Raw genomic sequence first — 20,350 nt, forward strand, 5'->3', positions numbered from 1 at the left:
GGGGATTACAAGTGTGCCCCATAACAAGTACGGCTTTGACAGACTCTTCCACGGATTGGCATCTGGGTACGAACGTCAGTGCTGGTTTGAAGCAGAAGTACCAGAAGAGGGACGGACTTTGAAAGAACAAAATCAAGTAGAGCACGGTATGAGCAACAGCCTGAATAGTAGCTATCCAAGCCACATGCCGATGGAAGACGTTGAAAGTAGCAAAGTTCCATCCGGTCGCCCAGGCGCAGATGTTATTGCGCCCTGCAAAGAGCCACAGCAGCGGGAGATTGGCAAATGATACGATTCCTGTCCGATCAGCGGCGTATCGAGCGGCTTGAGAAAAGTAGTCCGGCCAGCTAGAACAGATGTTAGCCGTGAATGACAGGTCGGGCATGAACCACCCACTATATATTCTCTGTTGACAGCCGATATCCGATAAAAGTCGTAACAATGCTAAGTATCCAGAAGCCTATGGTGGCGAGAGCTTCAGTCCGGTTCGAAAACGTCCACCAGAAGAATTCTCTTCCTTCGGAGGGTATGGTGGTAGCGACAAGGAAATGAGTCTGGAACCAATGATATATGCGGCGAAAGGGTAGGTGGGATTGTGCAGAGTGTTGTGATGGGGTGTGGTGTTTGGAAAAGACAAAGTGATCGATGGCGCGGTACAGAGTTCCTATCAAAAGTATGCAGCCCCAGTATAAATAGCTGAGGTATCTGCGCAGAGTTAGCTGTGCAAGAACCGGCGCGAATCGCTCATACCCATATGTATAGTGTGTCCACATCTCAAACGCCCAGATATCCTAACACGGGTTAGATTTCATCGATTATTACTGAAACGAGGCTCACCAGAGTCAGGAAAACGCGCCGATAATGTTCCGGTGTCAGCAGAACAGGTTTATCCATCACATCGCCCCCTGATAGCTCAAGGTAATCCACTTTGTGCATCAGTTTGAGGGCATCCTCCGTGAGATTCTCGGCCAGCTCCTCCCTCGGGATCAGCTCCAGACCCGCATCTCTACATACACCCTCTAGTTGTGAGAGACCAATAGATCGTTCGTGCGGCTGGCAGTGGATGTCTGACGAAGCGTATATAGATGTGACCTGTAGCGGATTTTCGCATCGTGCTTCGAGGTACTTTCTCGAATACCGTCCGGCGAAGGTTATGTAGGTGTAGGCCGTATACACGGCGGTGACACACCGCTCGTCGACAGGGAGGACCTTTGACAATGCTCCAGTGATGAAGAAGAGAAGCGCCAGCGAGCCGAGAGGACGCATGCTGGGTTTTGTTGGGCTGGTGGGGTGGAAGGATCAAGACAGAGGCACCGAGTCTCCGGGCATGGCGGAGGGACTGAGGTCTCGCACTGGCCCGACACTGTCCGGGATTACACACGTTGAAGACCCACCGGATGACGGGGTTTTCGGAGGCTGACTGGGCTGGTTGGGACGTAGGTGAGTCGATTATGTACGAGAAAGTGCCACAGCGTGTGGTAAGAGAGGGTTGAGAGGGAGAGGGGCTGGAAGAGGAGCAACAGAGATTATCAGATCGCACGGTGCGAGGCAAAAGAGTCAAAAGAGTTGGAGACGCTTCGGAAGCTGGTCATCCGGGATCTAATCTGATCAAATCACATCAGATACGAGGCTACCAGCCTGTGATTGGATCTCGGGGGGTCCACCTTCCCCTTGCGGTGGGCTTCTGACTCAAGCAGGGTCACGGGGTACTCCGACTAGCACTAAGCCTGACTAGGGAAGGCGTCAATATGGGCTACGATGAGCGAGCCCTCAAAAGAGATTTCAGATGAGCCCCGTATTTAGCCAGAGCCTCGCCAAGCGTGTTGATGAATCGCCATTGGGAGTTGTGCTGGAAGAAACGAGACCATATTTCAAGCACCCCCAGTCCAAGGTCTCCCGGGGTCCGCCGCGGCACCCTGGTATCTTCATACAGATCCATCGAGTCGTACGCTTCCTCAACAACTTGAGTCGCCCACCGGAGGACGCGCTTTTCGTTTGCTGCTCATGTTAGATGGTCAGTATCGAACACGCAGATTGTCGGAGGAGCAGAGAGTCTCAGGGGTGTAACTCACCACTTAATCTGGGCTCGCTTGCCACTTCCAGAGCAAAGAGCCATTTACTGAGGAGCACAACACACTCAAAACTGGATATTGCGTGGCGAACGCTCCAGAAGAATGCCTGGCTGCGGGCGACATAGTCGATACCAAGGCGCACTGGAATGCTGAATGAATGAATGGCGTAGATGAGAGCCGAGATCATACGTCCGCTCCGCTTTACCGGCGGAGACTGAGCAAGAGCAGCGGCAATACTGGAAGGATCTCGTGTTTCAAGATGCCGGAAGGGACCCAAGTTCAGAGTCAGACGAACGTATGCCAATCCCAGCATCGAGCTCGACGTGAAAGGAATCGGGCCGTTCTCGTTTGCAGGATCGATGCTAGACTCCGGGGCCTGCTGCCACATCGTTGTCCAGGATCGCAAGGCACGTCTGTACAAAGAATTCAAATTCTCGTCAGTAAGGACGCATGTCAGCAATGCAGTCTGTAGTGCACGAACTCTAGTCTATTCAATTCGTCTTCAGGAAGATCCGAGGACTGATTTCCCAAGTCCAAGGCCAGTTCTCGAATGATGTGGATGCGTTGGATCAATCCATGGAGTAAGTAATAGTTCCCTAATGGAGAGGGCATCGGGCTTAGTAGGGCTGAAGTGTTGGATCCCTGCAGTAGTTGTGATAGGGCGCCGTGATAGGTACATTGTTCTTGGCCAGCAGCCTTGATGGACGCCAACCATTCAGCGGCGTTGGGCGCATTCCAAATCTTTGTCTGGCATGGAAGAAGGAGCTTCACCTCATGGTTGCGGATGGATGGATAGTGATTGTACGCGATACTATACATGTCAACAAAAGCAAACGCCGCAAGTTTCGCCCGACGGCATTCTTCCTGTTGGACCCAGCGGGCCCAGCCAAGAGTTTCTGGTGATGAACCTAGGGCGGTGTCTTCTAGACCTGCGCGCCGAAGGGTCTGGATCAGAAGGTTCCTAAGCTGGAAGGCGTCTCGAAGCATTGTGGTATCCTGCCATGCCGCGAAACCCATCAAAATAAGTAAGCAGCGAATAGTCTCCGTTTCATCCACCACGCTTGACGCGGTATTCATTGGTAATAGCCCGTTATCAACAAGGGATGCTTCGGGCATTTGCATATCAGCTTGCAGGCACTGCGATACAATGGCCTTTGACGCGTGGAAGAACCTTGCTGCGTTCTGGTATTCAAAGCGATACTGTGCACCTGCGGCCATGATCGCAAGAATGAGCTCTGGAGAGTGGTCGGTGAGTCGAAAGGTCGGAATATGCAAGAAAAGCATGTGCTTGTGGAAGCCTTCGAAGAAGGCAAGAAGATAGCGTGACAGCGTATGCCGCGAAGGTAAGGAGAAGTTGGGAATGGTGCTATGGTATGCAGTAAGTTTCGTCATTATACAGATGCGATCGTTCACGTCGACGCGAAGAGGGGTTGGCTTATCAGGACGAGGGTGATGGGCTGGGTCACGTGTGAGAGAGGTACAACCGGCGGAGGACCAATGGACTTACCCAGCTCGTTAAAACTGTTGATGCTTTGCTCGTTCGGAGGAACGGATGGGAGCCAGGCCTGGAAAGGCGAGTCTTCACGAGTGGTATCTTCTACGAGCGTGTCTGACTCGGCATGATTGAGTATACGAGAACTATCCTCAGCTGAATCGCTAGCTATTTCGAACCCAACGGGCGCCCATTCTGGCGGCATGCCTATGAGATCTAGAAAGTTCGTGAATTCGTCGAAAGGGTACAGTTCGTCTGGGGACATTTGGAGGGCATGCTCTGAAATGCATTAGATTTGTTTCAACCATTCTGGGTAAAGAGGTAACCAACGTATCTCCGGCATAGGAGGCGGGAGATGGATATGCTCCGATCCAGTTGATATGGCAGGATGAATATGCGGGTCAGCATGATTCGTCGAGTCGGGGAGCGTAGTGTCCCCGGCTCGTGAGGGTGTCGGCGCTGCAGCGGCATGTTGTGAAGTCTCTGGTGGAACATAGAATACAAATGGATCGGATTTTGCAGGACGACTAGAGTCTGCAGGGGAGGAAGTGGTGGCGTCTACCCCTGATCCTGCAGGTACAATAGACTCTGGATGTGCTAATCGCGAGTGTCGGGTGAGTAGATCACGACGAGTAAAGCTTGCGCCACAATCACAGGTAAAAGGTTTTTCTTTGGTGTCTAAAAAGCTAATTAAGACGATTGACTAGCCCTGTGGAGTAGGGGGTTCTTACGTGTCCGCTGATGGCGTTCTAGATGCTCCCTACGCCTGAAGGTGCGACCGCAATGGGTGCAGGTGCCTTGCTTGGCCCGACGGGGGCGAGGTGATGAGTTGGAGGACATTATTGTCGTAGTGATGGTGGTGCTGACGTTGGGCAACCAGAGGTTGGAGGTTGGAGGTTGGAGAACTTCCGCGTTGGGAAGCGGGGGGGTGTCACGCCGTTTTCACGTGACTTTGCAATAGGATTTAGGAGCTGATGCTATCAAAACTTAACTACATACAATCCATCCAATCTACACCGTTCCACTGTTATCTGCGCACGAAAACGCAGAGTCGATCTTGCCCTGCGCATACGCCTCCTTGATCTGCACCACCACACTATATGCCCCGCTGACCGTCATAAACAGGCCCAGTCCAATCAGAAACAAATGGAAGAACACCATCCCTTTCCCCCGTAATCCATGCTTCCAAGCATCCTGGTGATCGTAGACCCATAATAGAGCCGGTAGGCTGATGGTAAGCGGCGCAAAGCAAAGACTTCCCACCAGGGCCAGGATATAGTTGAAGATTGGAATCGCCGAGGCAAGGATAAAGGCTACCACCGAACAGCTCAGAGTACAGGTAATCCAAGTTCCCCAGTGGACGATTGAATTTTTCTGCAAATGCTCCGAGTTGCGTAGGATGCGGACGAAGAGGTATTTGGCGGCGACATGAACGTACAGGCATCCGCTGACAATCAGGCCCGGGAACGCAATGCCGTAGGAAACTTTCTTCAGTAAAGGGCCTGCACTGCCCAGTGACGGTGATGCAATCCATCGACCGCAATAGTAGTACATTACCACGGTAAAGCTCAGATATGAAGCTGCAACAAACCCCATGCAGAGGTACACAGCCTTGTTATAGTCTTTTGGCTGCTTCATCTCCGCAATCACAGGGAGAAAGGCCGATGTCGCGGCCGACGAGACAAACATGGTAACTGTGGCGGTGATACCGGCGGCGAACGACGGGCTTCCGATGATATTGAACCCAAAGTCAAAGTCTCCACTGGCTGGTGCTGCTGCCGGGCGATCTCGCAGCGTAACGCCGATGCTGGGACTTGTTAATATCTCCAGACGAGCACGACTAGGCGAGGGATAGCTTACACCACCACCAGGATTGCAACTAGCACACTGAAAAAACCAACCCAGCTCAACCAACTGATATGGGAGAATTTCCGTACGCTTGCGCAAAGAAAGATGACGACGGTGGCAAGAAATGACCACCATACAGTGCATGCAGCGTGGGTGGAGAGAGCATTGATTGCCGCCGACACTCCAATAACGCCCGACGCAGCAGTAATGACATGGCTAGCGATGAACAGAAAGCCGGTAAGCTCTTGGAGGGGAACTCCACCGACAACGCCGGCCATATCTGCAATGGAATGGCAGCTAGGGTGGCGGTTTCGGAAATTGCCCTGAACGACTGCCCCGTATCCATTGAGAGTGGTAAATGCCACGAGGACAATTGAACCAGGAACGGCGCCAAGGTCGAACATGACGGAGGGAATAGAAAGCACCCCGGTTGCAAAGATAACTGTGACAGTGAGAGGTCAGAGATAGGCAAAGGGCCATTGAATACAAGGGGTACAAACCCTTCAGGAAGATCATGGAGGCGTGTATCCAACCCACAGTCTTGAAGTCAATGTCTCCATCTCCACCAAAGACTTCACCGGCCCGGTCGACTGGCGATGCGCTGCCAAGTTCAACTCCAGTAGCATCATCATACGCAGCATTGTCTCCAGCAAGGTGCTGAATTTTCTTGTCTGGGTGATCTGTCGACATTGAGTCAACAAGGCAGACTGATAGGATGTAGTAGAATGGACTAGAGAACTTAGTATATGGCGGAAAAGAGCCCAGGAGTGAATGTAGTCTGCTATATATCTGCCGAGCTAATCCGTTATCACGGCCCCGGCTATATGGGTTAATCTTTGCCCTTGGTCATGGTCCAAGATCTACTGGCACAGTGACGAACTGGTAACAAGAATCAATTGCATATCACACAACCCCACTGCCCCCACAAAAGATAACCCCAGGTTCCGCAGGATGCGGCTGGTTTGAGATAAGAAGGGAGCTTGATACGCGTTGGAGCAGCATTCTTTTAGGATTTCACTGTTGGGGTACATCTCCACAGCAAAAGTATCCCTCAGGAAGAGGACCCCATCGGCTGTGCGTCGAGTCATCAGAGCTAGAAATATGCGATAAGGAGTCCGAGTAGTTTTCAAATCTCAAAGACAAACCCAATAGCAGACCACTGCCCCCGGGGAGGGTGGATATAGATACAACAGGCGCTGTGGCACGGGACTTGGACTACAAGATCTGATGCCAGATGGGGGTTGCGAATATTGTCGCGGGGATGGAAAGTCAGGGCAAGAAAGCACAGAATCCTTGATTGATGTTTTCTATCTGAAAGGGATGAGGGATCATAAATCGTCAGCAACCCGATCTTAAACTACCTACGGAGTTCTACCTTGGGTGACAGGAAAGAAACGGCTTAATGCAAGTATTCAGTATAATAGACTAAGTACACAAGGGAGAGAATCAGGTGCGAGGGGGCGGAGGGGTCTTGGAGGGAAGAGCAGCCCCGGCAGGAGGTGGGCTCTTTGCCTTGAATTCGTCGCATATCGCCTCCATAGTCACAAACTCCACGCCCTCGTGAGATTTGAAGTATTCAATCAGCCTATGGCTTAGTTAGCTCATTGCTTATATTCTCATTTCCACCTGGAATCATGATCATAGACCGACCTTTCATGCATCAGCACGACCTGTGGCCGCCCTGACACATCCGGATGAATCGAGATGGGGAAGATGAACTCGTCGTATTCGCGGTAGAAATAATCAAACTGATCCCTCCACAGGTCCTCCACATCGCGAGGGTTTACAAACCCATGGCTGTTGGCGGCATCCTTGATGAACATCATTGGCGGCAGATCATCCAGGTACCAACTACCGGGAATCTCAACAAGCCCTGTTACTTTACCTTTGACCAGGGGCTTCATCCACTCCTCGGCCTTTTTCTTGTAGTCAATTTTAGTCCACGTATCACCTGTGCGGAGGTAGTACGCTTGACAATCATGGTGGCTTAGACTGTGGTCATATTCGATTCCGGAGTCGAGGAGCAGCTGTGCTCCTTCGGCGCTTGTTTCCCACCTAGACAGATCGTCAGAATCATCGGGCAGATTTGTAGGTAGTATTAAATGCTCCTACCATGGGGCCACACTCCCTCTGGGAGGTTTCCCTGCAAACTCCGTCAACAGGCGGAAAGTCTTATCAAGAACATCCCTCTGCTGCTCAATTGTCATATCCACGGGATTTTCATGAGAGTAACCGTGGAGGCCAATCTCATGCCCCGCATCACGTACCGCAGCCATTTCCTCAGGAAAGGTTTCCAAGGAGTGGCCCGGAATGAACCATGTGGTCTTGATGTCGTATTTGGCAAAGAGCTTCAGACAGCGCTCCGTTCCCACCGTCCCTGCGAAGATACCTGTTGAAATGTATGTTCAATATCCTGAACTGCGGAGAGCACAAAGAGGGCTGTCTTACCCCGGCTGATGTCGTTGGGGGAGTCTTCCCCGCCATAGGAACCGAGCCATCCAGAGACGGCATCGACATCGACGGCATAAGAAATCAGCACGCGCTTTTTGCCCATCTTGTACGGCGGTGAAATCAGGATCAGGGAAGAGGTGACAGAAACCGTGACAGTAATTGAATTAGAAGGTTGGGGATGTAATTGTGAGCCAGGGGAAGATAGATATACAGCGCGGAGGTTGATAGACACGAGGCACGAGCGTATTTGCGGGGAAGACAATGACTGTAGCCGTTGCGTAAAGAGATTCAATATGATAGACCTTGCCTTGTCTCAATTTTCTCCTGGAGATTGGGACGACGTGGTGGGAGTGGAGTCGGTATGTTGGAGTGCCTTTCCCTTCTAGGGCTCTCTCTCCAACTACGATCCCCACCCAATGGCGCTGATAATACCTGCGTAAACTGGGCGGATATGATAAGGAGATTCTATGACATTATCTACTCCAGCGGCGAGAATGGTACTACAGCGCTGCTCTACAAGCCGTCTGCGGGTACATCAGACATTGAAGAGATGTGCCCAGAAGCCACTCGTATCAGGAGCTGAGCCTTGTGTACTCCGCTTTATTCTGTTTAGGGCGAGTTGCTCAGTGATATCCATCAGCTCGTTCCTATACATTGTATAATCATCTTAAGCACCTTGTGACATGGAATGTCATATCCGTACGGGGCCAGATAGATTCATCTATTGGAAGATTTAATTCCGCGCAAATATAGGTCTTCAGGTAATCCTAATTCATTTTCATTGGAATATGCTACTAATGTGAAAAGGCCGGTATCACAGTACAGAAGTCGGCCCCCGTCGCGGAGCCTGCTTCGCTTGCCAGTCGAAAGTAGATTCCCAGGCATGAGCCACCTGCAAGACTTTATCGTCGCTCCCTATCCCGCTGACAATTTGCATCCCAACGGGAAGCCTAACAGACCGGTCAAAGATAGAGGGAGCAAAGCCCACAGGGATTGAAATGGCAGGCTGCCCCGTGATATTGAAGATTGCCGTATTCATCGTCAAACCCATGCTCGGTCTCAGTGACTCCAGAGGGGTGCTCCGCTTACCGTGAGGAGGCGCGACGGTAGGCGTGGTGGGCATGATGAGGACGTCGTACTCGCCAAAAACAGCCTCAAAAGCGTCTCGTAGGCGACGCGCAATGTTTATGGTTTTGTAGTAAAGCCCCGGAAACTGAGAGGTAAGGTATAGCCCGTTGATGATGACGTTTTGCGTGGAGGGGAAGCATTTCTGGAATGACTCCGAGGTCCAAGGCAGCCGTGCAAGCTCGAGGCCTGTGGGCTGTAGGCCTTGTCTGCCATGTGCGGTGCCGAGCAGATTCATTGCCCCGGCGATACGCTGCTGGATGGTCCAGACATGCGGCCCGAGAAGGTGATCTGGGACTGACACCTCCTCTACTGTCGCTCCCAGTCTACCATACTGCTCGGCTGCGTAGCGAACAGACTTGCAAACATCAGGGTCTATCCCAGGGCGGTCAAACCCTTCTTTGAGGAGCCCGATTCTGATCCCGTCCAACGAACCTGGAGACTCTGCGAGGGAAGCAGCAAACCGTGTTGATCCTGGCATTGGCGCAGCTAGACCCCGATCATCCATCCCATCGTAACCACAGATCGCATCCAGGACCAGAGCAGCGTCATAGACAGACCTAGTGATTGGACCAGCATGGTCATTCAACGCATCACCACTGGATATCCCGCTATATGGGACTAGTCCGTGGGTAGGTTTGAGACCGACGCCTGTAGACAATTTTTAGCGTTGAGCATCACATGGAAGAGTCTGACATCTTACATCCACACAAGGATGAAGGAACTCGTATGCTCCCTCCTTGGTCAGCGCCGAGGGTGATATCAACGAAACCCGCTCCCACAAGCGCAGCTCCACCTGAAGTACTTCCTCCAGCCGAATATCCTGGTGCGTACGGGTTGTCGACCGAGCCCTGCGCGTTTGTAAACGACGAGGTAGAATGACATAGATTTTCGCAGGTCGACGTGCCCAAGATAGTGGCTCCGTTCTCCAAAACACGCCTCACTATCGTAGCGTCGCTTGTAGGTGTCCATGGGGGAAACGCGTCGGTGCCATATAGCTGGGGGACTCCTTCCACAGCAATGTTGTCCTTCACCGAGACTGTTTTTCCGGCGAGTGTGCCACCGCTTTCAGCCCCTCGTATAACGCAACGGTGCGCCCATGCGTGACCTAGAACTTGCTCCTCTGCTAGAGCCCGGTGAACGTCATGACGGGGGAATCTGTCGCAGCGAGGCTGATAATCAGGTAGGCTGTCCACGAATTCTGCACAGTCGTGGACTGCTGCTAATAGAGTATGGAAATCTTCGAGGTCTTCTGGGCGGGCTTCCACCTTGATGCCTGCTAGGAGTGACTGGACTGCCCCATCTCGGATTGGGTTATCTCTAAACTGGCGTTAGGAATTTATCTGCGGAGTCTTTAATTAAGGCACTTACGGAGATATTGAGGTGAAATGGACCGACATGGCGAGGATTGATGTGGTTACGTTGGTGAACGCATTTAGATTCAAACAACGGTCATCATCTATGATTTAGCTACTCGTACGCGTGTACTTTGAGGCGCGCATGCCCAGTTAGCCGAGGCCATTATGGATTTGGGGGTGCTTGGGGAAATGGCCTGAAACAGCAAGTGGCAATTGTTCTCCAATTCTTCGCATCTCCAACTCCATTCCATTTGGATTACCAATCCATTTTCGTGATTTCCGCTCATTATAGCACACATTATCGATTGAGGGTCTTTAACTCAGGCTGAGTGTACTGTGGATAAGCTGGGGATGCCATGGCATAACGTAAGAAACACCGAGATGAATATAGCATCCGATACTGAGTGGAAATCTAGTTCAGCGAAGGCGACTTGGTGGCCAATTCCCTCTTATGCTCGCCCTTCTCGACCATATCATTGATTGTTCTATCTGCAACCTTCATAGCCTCGACGCCAGCAGGTACGCCACAATAGATGGTTGCGTGCAACACAGCCTCCCGAACTTCTTCTTCAGTGAGGCCATTATTGATTGCCCCCCGCACATGGACACCAAATTCAGGCCAACTCTTTAAAGCGATGAGCATACCGAGATCTGTGAACGGTCAAATTGGCTCCAAACATGTCACGAGTCAACGGTTGGGTACATACTTAACAGTGAACGCTGTTTGCGCTCAAGTCCAGGGCGGGACCATATATTTCCCCAGCACCATCTAAAATTATAAGTTAACGTAGCAGACAAAGAGAAAGGGAAATGTGGCGTACTCAGTGACAAGTTGCTGGCCGGGGTAGGCAAATTCGCTAGACCCATTCTTCAGCGCAGCATCAACATAAGCGTTGCCAACCACTTCGCGGCGGTTCTTGAGGCCTTGCTCGAAGAGATCCTGGCTGGTGGACATTGCAAATGATGGAGGATAGAGTTACAAAGTGAACTGGTATAACTACCTTGTAGGCAGGATACGTGAAGTGGGAAATGGGGTAATGTATGGTTTATCGGCGTCATATGAAAGCACTCCAAGAGCGATGTAGCCATCCTCCAGGCCAATCCGAGCTGAGATAGACCAGAGCCAAGGACGACAACTCCAACGGGGCGAGAGTATAAAGGCTACTTCGCATATAGCCGAGCCCCTCGGCCAGCAGTCTGCTTTATTCAAGCGTATCTAGATATCATTACCCCAAAAATATCGAGTATCATTGATTTAGTGTGGCTAAACGGGGAAAGGCAATGTACAGGGTGTACTGAACCCGATCTGCTCAGAGCACCCTTCGCGCCCACCCATCTTTGCCGGCAGTATAATAATGAATAAACTACCACCATACCTGGTTATCTGTTGTTTCACCGAACCAGGACCCTTAGCCCCTTTGTACCCAGCTTTGGAACACCGCCGACAAAATCATGGGCCGGCTTGACAGCAGTCTCATCCGTCTCGAAGAGCTCAAGATCCGGCCCACCGGGGCGAAACAAAACCCCAAGACAGAGGTTAATTTCCGCCATTGCAAGGCTTTGTGGTTTAAAAGGTTAGACACACTCTTGGCTAGAAGATAAAAGATGTACGTACTTCTGGCCTAAGCAGTTCCGTGACCCGCGAGTGAAGGGAACAAAGCTCTGTGACATAGCTGGGTCGATCTCGCCGAGCCAGCGCTCGGGGATGAACTTGTGTGGCTCAGGGAAGACTTTGGCGTCGTAGTGCATGTAATATACACACATGGAGACGGGAACCTGTATTCAGTGAGCCGGAGCTGACCAGGGTTGTTACTAGGTGAACTCACCCCGGGTGGAATAGTATAGTTCTTATATTGGATGGGGACATCTGGTGAGACTCGCGCTAGACGGTGTATGATTGGACAACTCATCCTATGCGGCACAGACAATCGTTAGCATCCCATTACGCTTGAGCAGCGTGAATCGCTGGTACCTACCGCAGGCTTTCCTTGATAATGGCTTGGAGATAGGGGAGTTTCTGAAGGTCGGCAAAATCCGGAACCTTGTGAGGCCAGTCGCCCATGGGCTGTTCAAGTTCAGCACGAATGCGCCTCCGTATCTCAGGACGGTCAAGGATGTGAAATGCGGCGAAGCCAATGGTGGCTGAAGTTGATGTTGTTCCGCCACCGAGTAGCAACTGAGCTTCGCTTGCTAGACGGTCCGGCGTCCTCTCGGACTCCGGCATGTTGCTTGAGGCGATGTGATGGAAGAACGAGCCTGGGACAGGTTTCGCAGAGTTCTTGCTGCTAGATTTCTCGTGGTCTGCGAAGATTTGCTGGATGCTGTTCTCAGCCATCTAAGCGGCTATCGTTAGGTCTATCTCATAGCAAGCATCTTATTCTACAATATGTACCTTTCTGAACTTTACATAGACCTGTCCTTTCGGATAAGCCCACGCAACAAGGCTTTCAGGAACCAAAGTCGCCAGCCTGGTGGGAGTGTTAGCCACGAACGTCTCATGGAAAGATATACGCAAGGTGGACGGACGGAATGATGTGTGGAAATGCTGTAGCAAGCGGAATGGCGCGCATCCCCAACTGGAACAAGGTGTACCTGTACAGGATCTCAGCTCAGGACGAAGGTCAATTACTCCAGACTTGCGTACCATGTAGCGCCGAATTCGGGATCATCTTGAAACTCTTTCGCCTCAGCCGTCTGGTCCACACAGATGCTCGAAATGATGCCACCTGTGAAGCCGGTAATAGCATGGTCGAGCCGAATCACAGCCCCCGTTCCCTCGAGGGCCCGCAGGTGTCGCTCGAACGTCTGAGCGCGCTCTGCAATCAGCGGCTTCATGGTATCAATATTTGGGCGTGTGAAGAATGATTCAATTGGCCCTCGTCGCTTGGCGTGTAGGTCGTGGTCGACAGTGATTCCGTGAGCTCCTAGATCCAAGACCTGTAAGTGTTTGGCCAGATCCGAGGGGTTGACTTGAATCACTGACCGTCGAATCTCAGCCCTCTCCCAAGGAAATCATAATGCTCGGTACGGCGCTTGTTTCCCGTCACATAGATCTCATTATAAAAGGAGGAGTCGCGGATGGAGAGCTCGTGGGGGTTAATGCGAATGATCGGGCCTGGGAGCGTGAGATTGTTGTGAATTCACGTTCGGTAGTATGGAAACAGTACCGTAGATATCATGCAGGCGGTCGACTTCCCAAAGATAGTTCCCATTCTTCCAGTAGTCAAAGTAGAATTCGTACCATCCTGTTGCGGCGGCGAGCTTTGGTCCAGGAAACTTGGCTAGGGGCGATAAGCACAAGCGGTATATGACGAGCCCTATATTGTAAAGAAGAATGGCTAGGCCGATAACAGGAAGTACAGCCATTGTTTATGTTGTGTGTGTAAAGGAAGAAGATGTGGCTGGCTGGGATAAAATGGGGGCGAGAGGGACATAATGAACGAACTCAAGCGGTGCGCGTCCTTGACAATTCTAACCCCAACCGCATAATATGCAAGCCAGGTCGCACTGTCACCTATGGGATGCATAGCCCACGGCTGATGTACATGAGGTCTCGAAGCAAACTGATGTACGCAAACAGCGAGCGAATCCGGATTGCATTTCGGACCGCGATGATCTTGATTGCCCCGCGAAGCTGTCTACCTATTGAACATCCCTTTCCAATTCTCGTCTCCCCCCAGGTGTCGAAAAACGACCCGAGAATCCAAGTCCCGACAGGAAGGATTGTCAGCAGCGTCCTGATAAGTCTGCAGCCCAGCCTGACCGAGCGCCAACCGTGTCCCCTGCTGCTCAGCCATCGCGACCGCCAACGAAAAGTCCTTCTTCATCAGTTGCACTTTGAATCCTCCCTTGTATCCCCTGGTAGACGGAGCCTCCGGCGCAACACCCGGGCAGGGATTAAATCGGTCGATAATCGTATTCTGCCCAGTGCCAGCAGCAAAAACGCTTGATAGAACTCTAGGATCGAGACCCGCTTTCATGCCCATAATCAGCGCCTCTGAGCCTGCGATCGCAATCAGACCAGAGAGGTAATTGTTGCTAAGTTTGGCGCAGAGACCAAGCGATGGCGCACCGCAGGGAATCACCTCCTTTCCCATTAGATGGAGTAACTCGGTCAACTTGGGCAGATTCGGATCCTGCTTCGAGCAACCAAGGAAAAAAGCTATCGCTCCCTTCTCTGCGCCGATTACCCCGCCGCTTACTGGTGCGTCGTAGAATGCTGCTTGTGGGTGGTTGGTGATGATATGCTTTTTCACTGCAAGGCTGGTCGCAACGTCAATCGTGGAGCAATCGACCAGGATGCGGTCCTCCAGAGGCTTCGAACAGACGCCATTCGTTGGATCGAGATATACGGATTTCACGTGTGCCCCTTCAGGGACCATCGAGAAAATAATTTGCTATAGAGCGCTCAGTAAAGCGATCAAAAGGAGGCCAGGAATTGCATACAGACTGCAGCACCACATCTACCGGCGACTGTCCGGCTATCACCCGATCGGAATCTCTGTCCACGAGTTCCTGGACGACCGCAGGGACGATATCGAAGACGACTAGCTTAACATCTTCCGGTAGCTTAGCGGCAAGTTGCTCGGCCATGGGCTTTCCCATGGCCCCGAGGCCGATAAATCCTACGCCGGTGATCGTTGAGTTAGACATAGCCTTTCAATCCAGGTATTGGAACTGCGCTGTTAGATACTGTTGTTCGTGATGAGAGCTCTGGGCTCGGAGATGTATAACAGCATATAGGCTTCTCGGGATAAAGGCCTTGGTTTCCAAGATATATTTCCTGCATCTTCGCCCCAATTTGCTTGGCGACTGCGGAGATTTGGAGACAGTTCGAAAGGAGTAGTTTTGGGGATTAGCCCGATATTGATCGCTCATCCGGAGAGTAAGTTGCCTTCTTCATCGATCGTCTTCTGCACAGAGATTTACTTATGTGCAATAGGCAATAGCATTATCATCTCCTTTAAGACGTTTCTCCGATCTATACGGCGATGATGTGATTAACAGAGGGTAGTATTCTCGATCTCCCAGCAAGTAGGTAATAGACTAACTTAGTTAATCACGTACCCCCCATCGACCACCAGCGCATGTCCCTGTACGAATGAGGCTTTGTCGGAGCTCAAGAAGAGCACTGCATCAGCGACCTCTCTCGGATCACCCATCCGGTCCATCGGCGCAATCTGAATAGCCGGCTTCATAGCCTCTACCACCTCCGGTGAGCTTGTCGTCATGTTGGTATCAATGACGCCCGGACAGACACAGTTCACTCTAATCCCGTCTTTGGAGTAGTCAATTGCATCGGCCCTAGTCAACCCGATAACTGCTGACTTGGACGCGCAATATGCGGCTATAATACTGTCAGCGAGGGATGAATAAGGTTGAAAAGTGGTATATACCAGCACCCGCCCGCGAAACAACCCCCAACTGACTCGCGATATTGACAATCGAGCCTCGCTGTGGCTGTCTCCAGGAATCTGCACTCTGCAGAGGCTCTTGCTCAACCATCCGCTTCAACGCCGCCCTCGAGATCAGCCAGGTCGCTCGGTAGTTGATCGAATTGATAAAATCAAACTCCTGGGTCGTCAGATCAGTGGACCGAGAGAACTCCTTGGCCATCACGCCCGCACAATTGACGACATAGTCCAAGCGACCGAAGGTTGAGAACGCTTTGTCAACGAAGTCCTCGATGAAGTCTTCTTTGCTTATATCTCCGGGAAATGTAATGACATGGGGTGGATTGTTTTTATTGGGCGCGGCATTTTCTATCTTCTTCTTGATTTCGATGAGTTGCTCGTCGAGGATATCGGTGATTGCAATCTTCTTGCATCCGGCTGTTGCGAAGGCGATGGCGATGGCGGCGCCGATGCCTGCTAGGTCAGTGAAGTTCTTATCTCGGACGAGAATAGGGATGCATACCTCTCGCTGCCCCAGTGATAAGTGCTACTCCTGGGAAGGGGGAAGTCTGCGTGGAAGCCATGGTGGGGGTAGAGAAGTGGGATGAGATGATGGTGACGCATGGCGGGGTGATAGATAACATCTATTCTATATCTATCTGTATATTTATTCTATATTACATAACCTGCCTCTATCTAGTTTTGTACCCCAAGAAACTCGGGACTAAACGGGTAATCGGCGTAGCCCTCCTCGCCCATCGGGGTATAGAACGCCTCCCGATTGTACTTGTTCAATGCGATGCCATTCTGGATGCGATACGGCAGGTCGGGGTTCGCCAGAAAATGCCGCCCGAAAACCACCGCCACCTCGCTGTTCTTATAATCCTCAAAGGCAGCTGCTGCATTGGTCGGGTTGTATCCACCCGCCACGAGCACTGGAGATGTCTTGCCCCAGATGTCCAGCACAAACTCAATGCCCTCGCTCTTCTCCGTGTCGACGTTGTTGATGACGCGCGATTCAATAACATGCAGATAGGCGAGCTTCAACTGCTTCAGCTGCTCGACGAGATATGTGAATTGAGGCACTGGATCGGCCATGCGCATCCCCTGCCAGGTGTTCCACGGACTGACACGGAAGGCAACCCTCTCAGCACCAACAGCTTCCACCAGCGCCTTGGTAAGTTCAAGCGGGAATCGTGCGCGGTTCTCCACACTACCACCCCAGCGATCAGAGCGCTGGTTGGTGACATCCTGCAGGAACTCGTCGACCAGGTACCCGTTCGCACCGTGCACCTCAACGCCGTCGAACCCAGCCGCAATGGCCTTCTTTCCCGCGGTCGCAAAATCCCGAATCGCTTGCTGGATCTCCTCCTCCGTCATCTCCCTCGGGACATTGGTAGTGCTGGCCGGATCCATCGGGATCGCACTCGGAGCAAGCAGATCATTGCCCCCTTCCTTTTGTAGCGTCGCAGGGTCTGCTGCGCGACCAGCGGCGAACAGTTGGCAGAAGATATAGCTCCCCTTGGCATGAACAGCATCGGTAATATTCTTCCAGCTCTGGATCTGAGCTTCGCTCCAAATCCCGGGACCGTGAGGAACTCCGCCATGGGCGGTGGAGATCTGTGTTGCTTCGGCAATGATCAAGGTACCTGGTACGGAGGCCCGTTGTTCGTAGTATGTTGTGGCGAGGGGAAGTTGAACATGGTCGGCATCAGCTCGCAGACGGGTCAAAGGGGCCATGACAACCCGGTGCTGGAGCTCCACCGTCCCAATCCGTAGGGGTGTAAATAGATCCGAAGACATGGTGTTGGTGAGTCTTCTCTGTGTTTAACGTGGTTGATCAAGGGCTAATAGTACACGGGCGGAGGGAGGACGAATGGACCAACAGTGAAACAGCTGTTCTACATTCTTATATACTCTAGTTCGCCCCCGGGGATGATTTGTAACTCGGCGACAATATTTTCGGAGCGAAAATTTGCAGCGTGGGTCCATCTCCGTCGTATGCGAACCAGATCTACGACAGATATGATCTCCAACTCTACTCCCAAACAGGCAATTGCTCCAACTCGAACCAGGACTGCCTACTGAAGATGATCCTTTTCCTCGCTCTTGGGGATCCGCACAAATACCGCACAGATGACAGCCCCCAGCATCGCAGACCCAAAGCTGAACCACCAAATCGCTCGCAGCGCATCAAGGTCTAGCGAATACCCAGGTTCCTTGGTAATATTCTCCCCAATGGTATCCCCTACCGCCGCAAAGATCGCCGATGAGAGGTTCTGCGTGGTAATCAACAAGCTTCCAGCTGCACCCTGAAATGATCGTGGTACGTTGGATGTGATAAAAATCGATGCGGCAGCAAAGGACATGTCCGGGCCGAAGGTGCAGAGGATGATCCCCGGGAATGACAAGGCCCAATAGGTCGTGCCTGCTGTCTGAGGCAGAAAGAACACCGGTCCTAAAGCGAAGGAAATCATGCTGGTGACTAGGATGTAGTGGCCGGGGAGAATATGCAGCGTTTTCGCGACCACCCAAGTCGCCAGAATACCAGCCACGGAGACTGGAATCAGAAAGCACGCGGTGATGATCGGCGAATGATTCTGAATCGTAAGGAAGAACCTAACCGCATAGAACATCCACGCTCCCACATATGCGCCATATCCAAGAAAATAGGAGATCATCAGCGGGAGGAATCCCGGGGCCTTCCACAGCCGATTATCGAGCAGGGGACGCGGCACCTTACGCTCAACGAGGTGAAAGACGCCGAAGAGTAACAGGCCCACAATCACCAAGGCGTACGTGTAGGGCGTCCAAGCTGTCGGCGCTCCCTGGGTAAGGCCAAAGATCAGGATTCCACAAGCGCAGACACAAATTGAAGCACCGAGATAGTCGAAATGCCTGAGCGACAGTTGTTCTCCGGATCCATCCCCAGAGCTGGAGGGCTGCAGCGAAGGAACCGCCCAGAGAGCCGCGAAGGTGCAGAGGAAGCTGGCAATCGCGGTGGAACCAAAGACCCAATGCAGATGAGCGCTCAACGCTCCACCCTGGATGGCACCAATACCAAAACCCATCGGGATCATGGCTGACATGGTGGCAAAGACTCTGTTCTTCCTCACTCCTGGCTTGTAGATCCGACCGAGCATACTCATGGCATTAGACTCCAGCATCCCAACAGCAACCCCTTGCATTCCTCGCATCACAAAATAGAGAACCATGCGCGACGGCGTAATCGAAAACACGCCGACTAGATTCCAGATCGTTAACCAGACAAAGGCGCCAACAGTCAGCCATTTCGGATTGGCAAGATCAGCGAGCGAGCCCGAGACCACAACGGACACACCGTTTGCGAGCAGGAACGAGCCGATGAGCCAAGGTGATAAAGAGCCACTGATTCGGAGGGTATTGACGAGGGTTACCTGATTAACGACCGTATTGGCGAGCAGAATGGCGAAGAGAAGGTGGCCGATGGAGCAGATGACCACAAAGGTGCATTCCGCCGCGAGGGAGGAGAACTCGGCCGGCTTGCCTTGACCGGCGCGAGGCGCCGTATCTTGCGACTCTTGTTGAGCATTCATGGGGGAGTTTGCTAGTGACTTCACTGGTGAAGAGAAAGTTGTTACTAGGGCTGTGGTATTTATAATCCATGTCTCCAACCGTCGTCCAGAAAGGGAAATATACCCCCAGCTCGGACTCCAGCTTGGCAGGGTGCGTGCAAGTGATGTCAGTGACTGCCAAAGAACTATAGTATCTATGCATGGGAATTCTTCCCTGAAAGTCTCCAGTCCGAACAATATGATCAAGATGTTTACACCAGGAGACCTACCGCCGTTGCCACTCCCCGAAGGAATCCGATCGAGGTATCTAGACACAGAACCCTGGGGTCTACAATACCACATCCTCGAATCAATTCCACCTACAACCCAACCTACCGAACTGGTCTTATTTATTCATGGCTTCCCAGAGCTCGCCTACTCTTGGCGATATGCCCTGCCGAAAATTGCCAGTGCAGGGTACCATGCGGTTGCAGTCGACCAGCGCGGCCATGGACGAACCACCTCTTCCACCCCGTCAGCGCTAGCCGCCGAGAGCTTCCGGCCGATTAACCTATCGCAGGATTTCATTCTCCTTGTGCATGCTCTGGGCTACACGCGCGTCAAATGCATTGTCGGCCACGACACAGGCTCGCTGACAGCTGCCGCGTGTGCATTGCTGCGCCCGACGCTCTTTGAGAGTGTGAGCCTCGTGTCAACCCTGTTCCCAGGGAACGTGGAAATCCAAGATTGAAATCCTGTACCTTTATTGTGGGCGATCGAGACCCAGCGCCTGTGCAGGACGTCAATGGCGCACGGCCTATGGAGGACGGTACGAGTGTTGCAGAGGGGAAGTATCGAGGGACGGTGGTTATTCCCGGTGCGGGTCACTGGTTAAGTCAGGAGGCTCCAGAGGAGACAGCCGATGCTATCCTTAACTTCTTGAAGGAGATTTGAGCAGCGTGGGTCAGTTCAGTCTTAAAATTCAACAGGGAGAGCGATAACATATACATCTGCGCATCCTACACCTAGGCACCAAGTAGTACAACCGGTTGCACAGTCCTACAGACCCAGAGACAGA

At 52.1% G+C, this 20,350-nt stretch overlaps 12 protein-coding genes across 12 annotated transcripts in view; 1 reads left to right on the forward strand and 11 right to left on the reverse strand.

Moving 5' to 3' along the window:
• BJY04DRAFT_196766 (ferric reductase family protein) overlaps nt 1-1,971 on the reverse strand; it is a 3,377-nt gene extending 1,406 nt beyond the window's left edge. The window contains exons 1-5 of the mRNA XM_073712397.1: nt 838-1,971; nt 751-791; nt 397-705; nt 118-347; nt 10-62 (exon numbers count right to left, since the gene is read on the reverse strand). Of these exons, the coding sequence (XP_073567758.1) occupies nt 10-62; nt 118-347; nt 397-705; nt 751-791; nt 838-1,266 (1,062 nt within the window). The 5' untranslated portion in view covers nt 1,267-1,971. The remainder of the gene's footprint in view (nt 1-9; nt 63-117; nt 348-396; nt 706-750; nt 792-837) is intronic.
• Nucleotides 1,754-3,829, reverse strand: BJY04DRAFT_221520 (transcription factor domain-containing protein; the record flags this gene model as incomplete). Its single annotated transcript, XM_073717152.1, has 4 exons — nt 1,754-1,998; nt 2,073-2,485; nt 2,554-3,529; nt 3,580-3,829. The coding sequence occupies 4 exons, from the start codon at nt 3,827-3,829 to the stop codon at nt 1,754-1,756; spliced, it is 1,884 nt and encodes a 627-aa protein (XP_073567759.1).
• A 746-nt stretch (nt 3,830-4,575) lies between these two features.
• Nucleotides 4,576-6,102, reverse strand: BJY04DRAFT_209531 (transmembrane amino acid transporter protein-domain-containing protein; the record flags this gene model as incomplete). The annotated part of the gene is made up of 3 exons (XM_073714136.1): nt 4,576-5,371; nt 5,425-5,854; nt 5,913-6,102. 3 exons carry the CDS (start codon nt 6,100-6,102, stop codon nt 4,576-4,578), a joined length of 1,416 nt encoding a protein of 471 aa, XP_073567760.1.
• A 756-nt stretch (nt 6,103-6,858) lies between these two features.
• Nucleotides 6,859-7,966, reverse strand: BJY04DRAFT_221522 (polysaccharide deacetylase family protein; the record flags this gene model as incomplete). The annotated part of the gene is made up of 4 exons (XM_073717153.1): nt 6,859-6,997; nt 7,063-7,467; nt 7,525-7,801; nt 7,861-7,966. The coding sequence occupies 4 exons, from the start codon at nt 7,964-7,966 to the stop codon at nt 6,859-6,861; spliced, it is 927 nt and encodes a 308-aa protein (XP_073567761.1).
• A 711-nt stretch (nt 7,967-8,677) lies between these two features.
• On the reverse strand, nt 8,678-10,388 carry BJY04DRAFT_209533 (putative amidase; the record flags this gene model as incomplete). Its single annotated transcript, XM_073714137.1, has 3 exons — nt 8,678-9,639; nt 9,692-10,308; nt 10,360-10,388. 3 exons carry the CDS (start codon nt 10,386-10,388, stop codon nt 8,678-8,680), a joined length of 1,608 nt encoding a protein of 535 aa, XP_073567762.1.
• Nucleotides 10,389-10,758: 370 nt separating this feature from the next.
• Nucleotides 10,759-11,301, reverse strand: BJY04DRAFT_221524 (CMD-domain-containing protein; the record flags this gene model as incomplete). Its single annotated transcript, XM_073717154.1, has 3 exons — nt 10,759-10,997; nt 11,054-11,115; nt 11,168-11,301. 3 exons carry the CDS (start codon nt 11,299-11,301, stop codon nt 10,759-10,761), a joined length of 435 nt encoding a protein of 144 aa, XP_073567763.1.
• Nucleotides 11,302-11,689: 388 nt separating this feature from the next.
• Nucleotides 11,690-13,712, reverse strand: BJY04DRAFT_230224 (cytochrome P450; the record flags this gene model as incomplete). Its single annotated transcript, XM_073719239.1, has 9 exons — nt 11,690-11,904; nt 11,962-12,122; nt 12,173-12,257; nt 12,323-12,681; nt 12,739-12,814; nt 12,873-12,938; nt 12,991-13,270; nt 13,330-13,461; nt 13,514-13,712. 9 exons carry the CDS (start codon nt 13,710-13,712, stop codon nt 11,739-11,741), a joined length of 1,524 nt encoding a protein of 507 aa, XP_073567764.1. The 3' UTR covers nt 11,690-11,738.
• Nucleotides 13,713-13,984: 272 nt separating this feature from the next.
• Nucleotides 13,985-14,999, reverse strand: BJY04DRAFT_221526 (putative 3-hydroxyisobutyrate dehydrogenase; the record flags this gene model as incomplete). The annotated part of the gene is made up of 2 exons (XM_073717155.1): nt 13,985-14,743; nt 14,793-14,999. The coding sequence occupies 2 exons, from the start codon at nt 14,997-14,999 to the stop codon at nt 13,985-13,987; spliced, it is 966 nt and encodes a 321-aa protein (XP_073567765.1).
• A 398-nt stretch (nt 15,000-15,397) lies between these two features.
• BJY04DRAFT_230226 (SDR family NAD(P)-dependent oxidoreductase) lies at nt 15,398-16,355 on the reverse strand (the record flags this gene model as incomplete). Its single annotated transcript, XM_073719240.1, has 3 exons — nt 16,263-16,355; nt 15,743-16,213; nt 15,398-15,693 (listed from the first exon to the last, which is right to left on the reverse strand). Exons 1-3 carry the CDS (start codon nt 16,321-16,323, stop codon nt 15,398-15,400), a joined length of 828 nt encoding a protein of 275 aa, XP_073567766.1. The 5' UTR covers nt 16,324-16,355.
• An 80-nt stretch (nt 16,356-16,435) lies between these two features.
• BJY04DRAFT_230229 (alkene reductase) lies at nt 16,436-17,695 on the reverse strand (the record flags this gene model as incomplete). The annotated part of the gene is made up of 1 exon (XM_073719241.1): nt 16,436-17,695. Exon 1 carries the CDS (start codon nt 17,540-17,542, stop codon nt 16,436-16,438), a length of 1,107 nt encoding a protein of 368 aa, XP_073567767.1. The 5' UTR covers nt 17,543-17,695.
• Nucleotides 17,462-19,286, reverse strand: BJY04DRAFT_196772 (major facilitator superfamily domain-containing protein). The gene has a single exon (XM_073712398.1). It carries the CDS (start codon nt 18,952-18,954, stop codon nt 17,821-17,823), a length of 1,134 nt encoding a protein of 377 aa, XP_073567768.1. The 5' UTR covers nt 18,955-19,286; the 3' UTR covers nt 17,462-17,820.
• Nucleotides 19,287-19,540: 254 nt separating this feature from the next.
• On the forward strand, nt 19,541-20,226 carry BJY04DRAFT_221530 (alpha/beta fold hydrolase; the record flags this gene model as incomplete). The annotated part of the gene is made up of 2 exons (XM_073717156.1): nt 19,541-19,938; nt 20,001-20,226. The coding sequence occupies 2 exons, from the start codon at nt 19,541-19,543 to the stop codon at nt 20,224-20,226; spliced, it is 624 nt and encodes a 207-aa protein (XP_073567769.1).
• Between the last annotated feature and the right edge of the window lie 124 nt (nt 20,227-20,350).

Source organism: Aspergillus karnatakaensis, assembly GCF_047715665.1.
Source record: "Aspergillus karnatakaensis strain CBS 102800 unplaced genomic scaffold BJY04scaffold_50, whole genome shotgun sequence".
Classification (NCBI taxonomy): Eukaryota; Fungi; Ascomycota; class Eurotiomycetes; order Eurotiales; family Aspergillaceae; genus Aspergillus; species Aspergillus karnatakaensis.

Excerpts from the sequence above, each read along its gene's own strand:
- BJY04DRAFT_196772 (XM_073712398.1), bottom strand. The coding sequence starts at position 18,954 with ATGGTTCTCTATTTTGTGATGCGAGGAATGCAAGGGGTTGCTGTTGGG.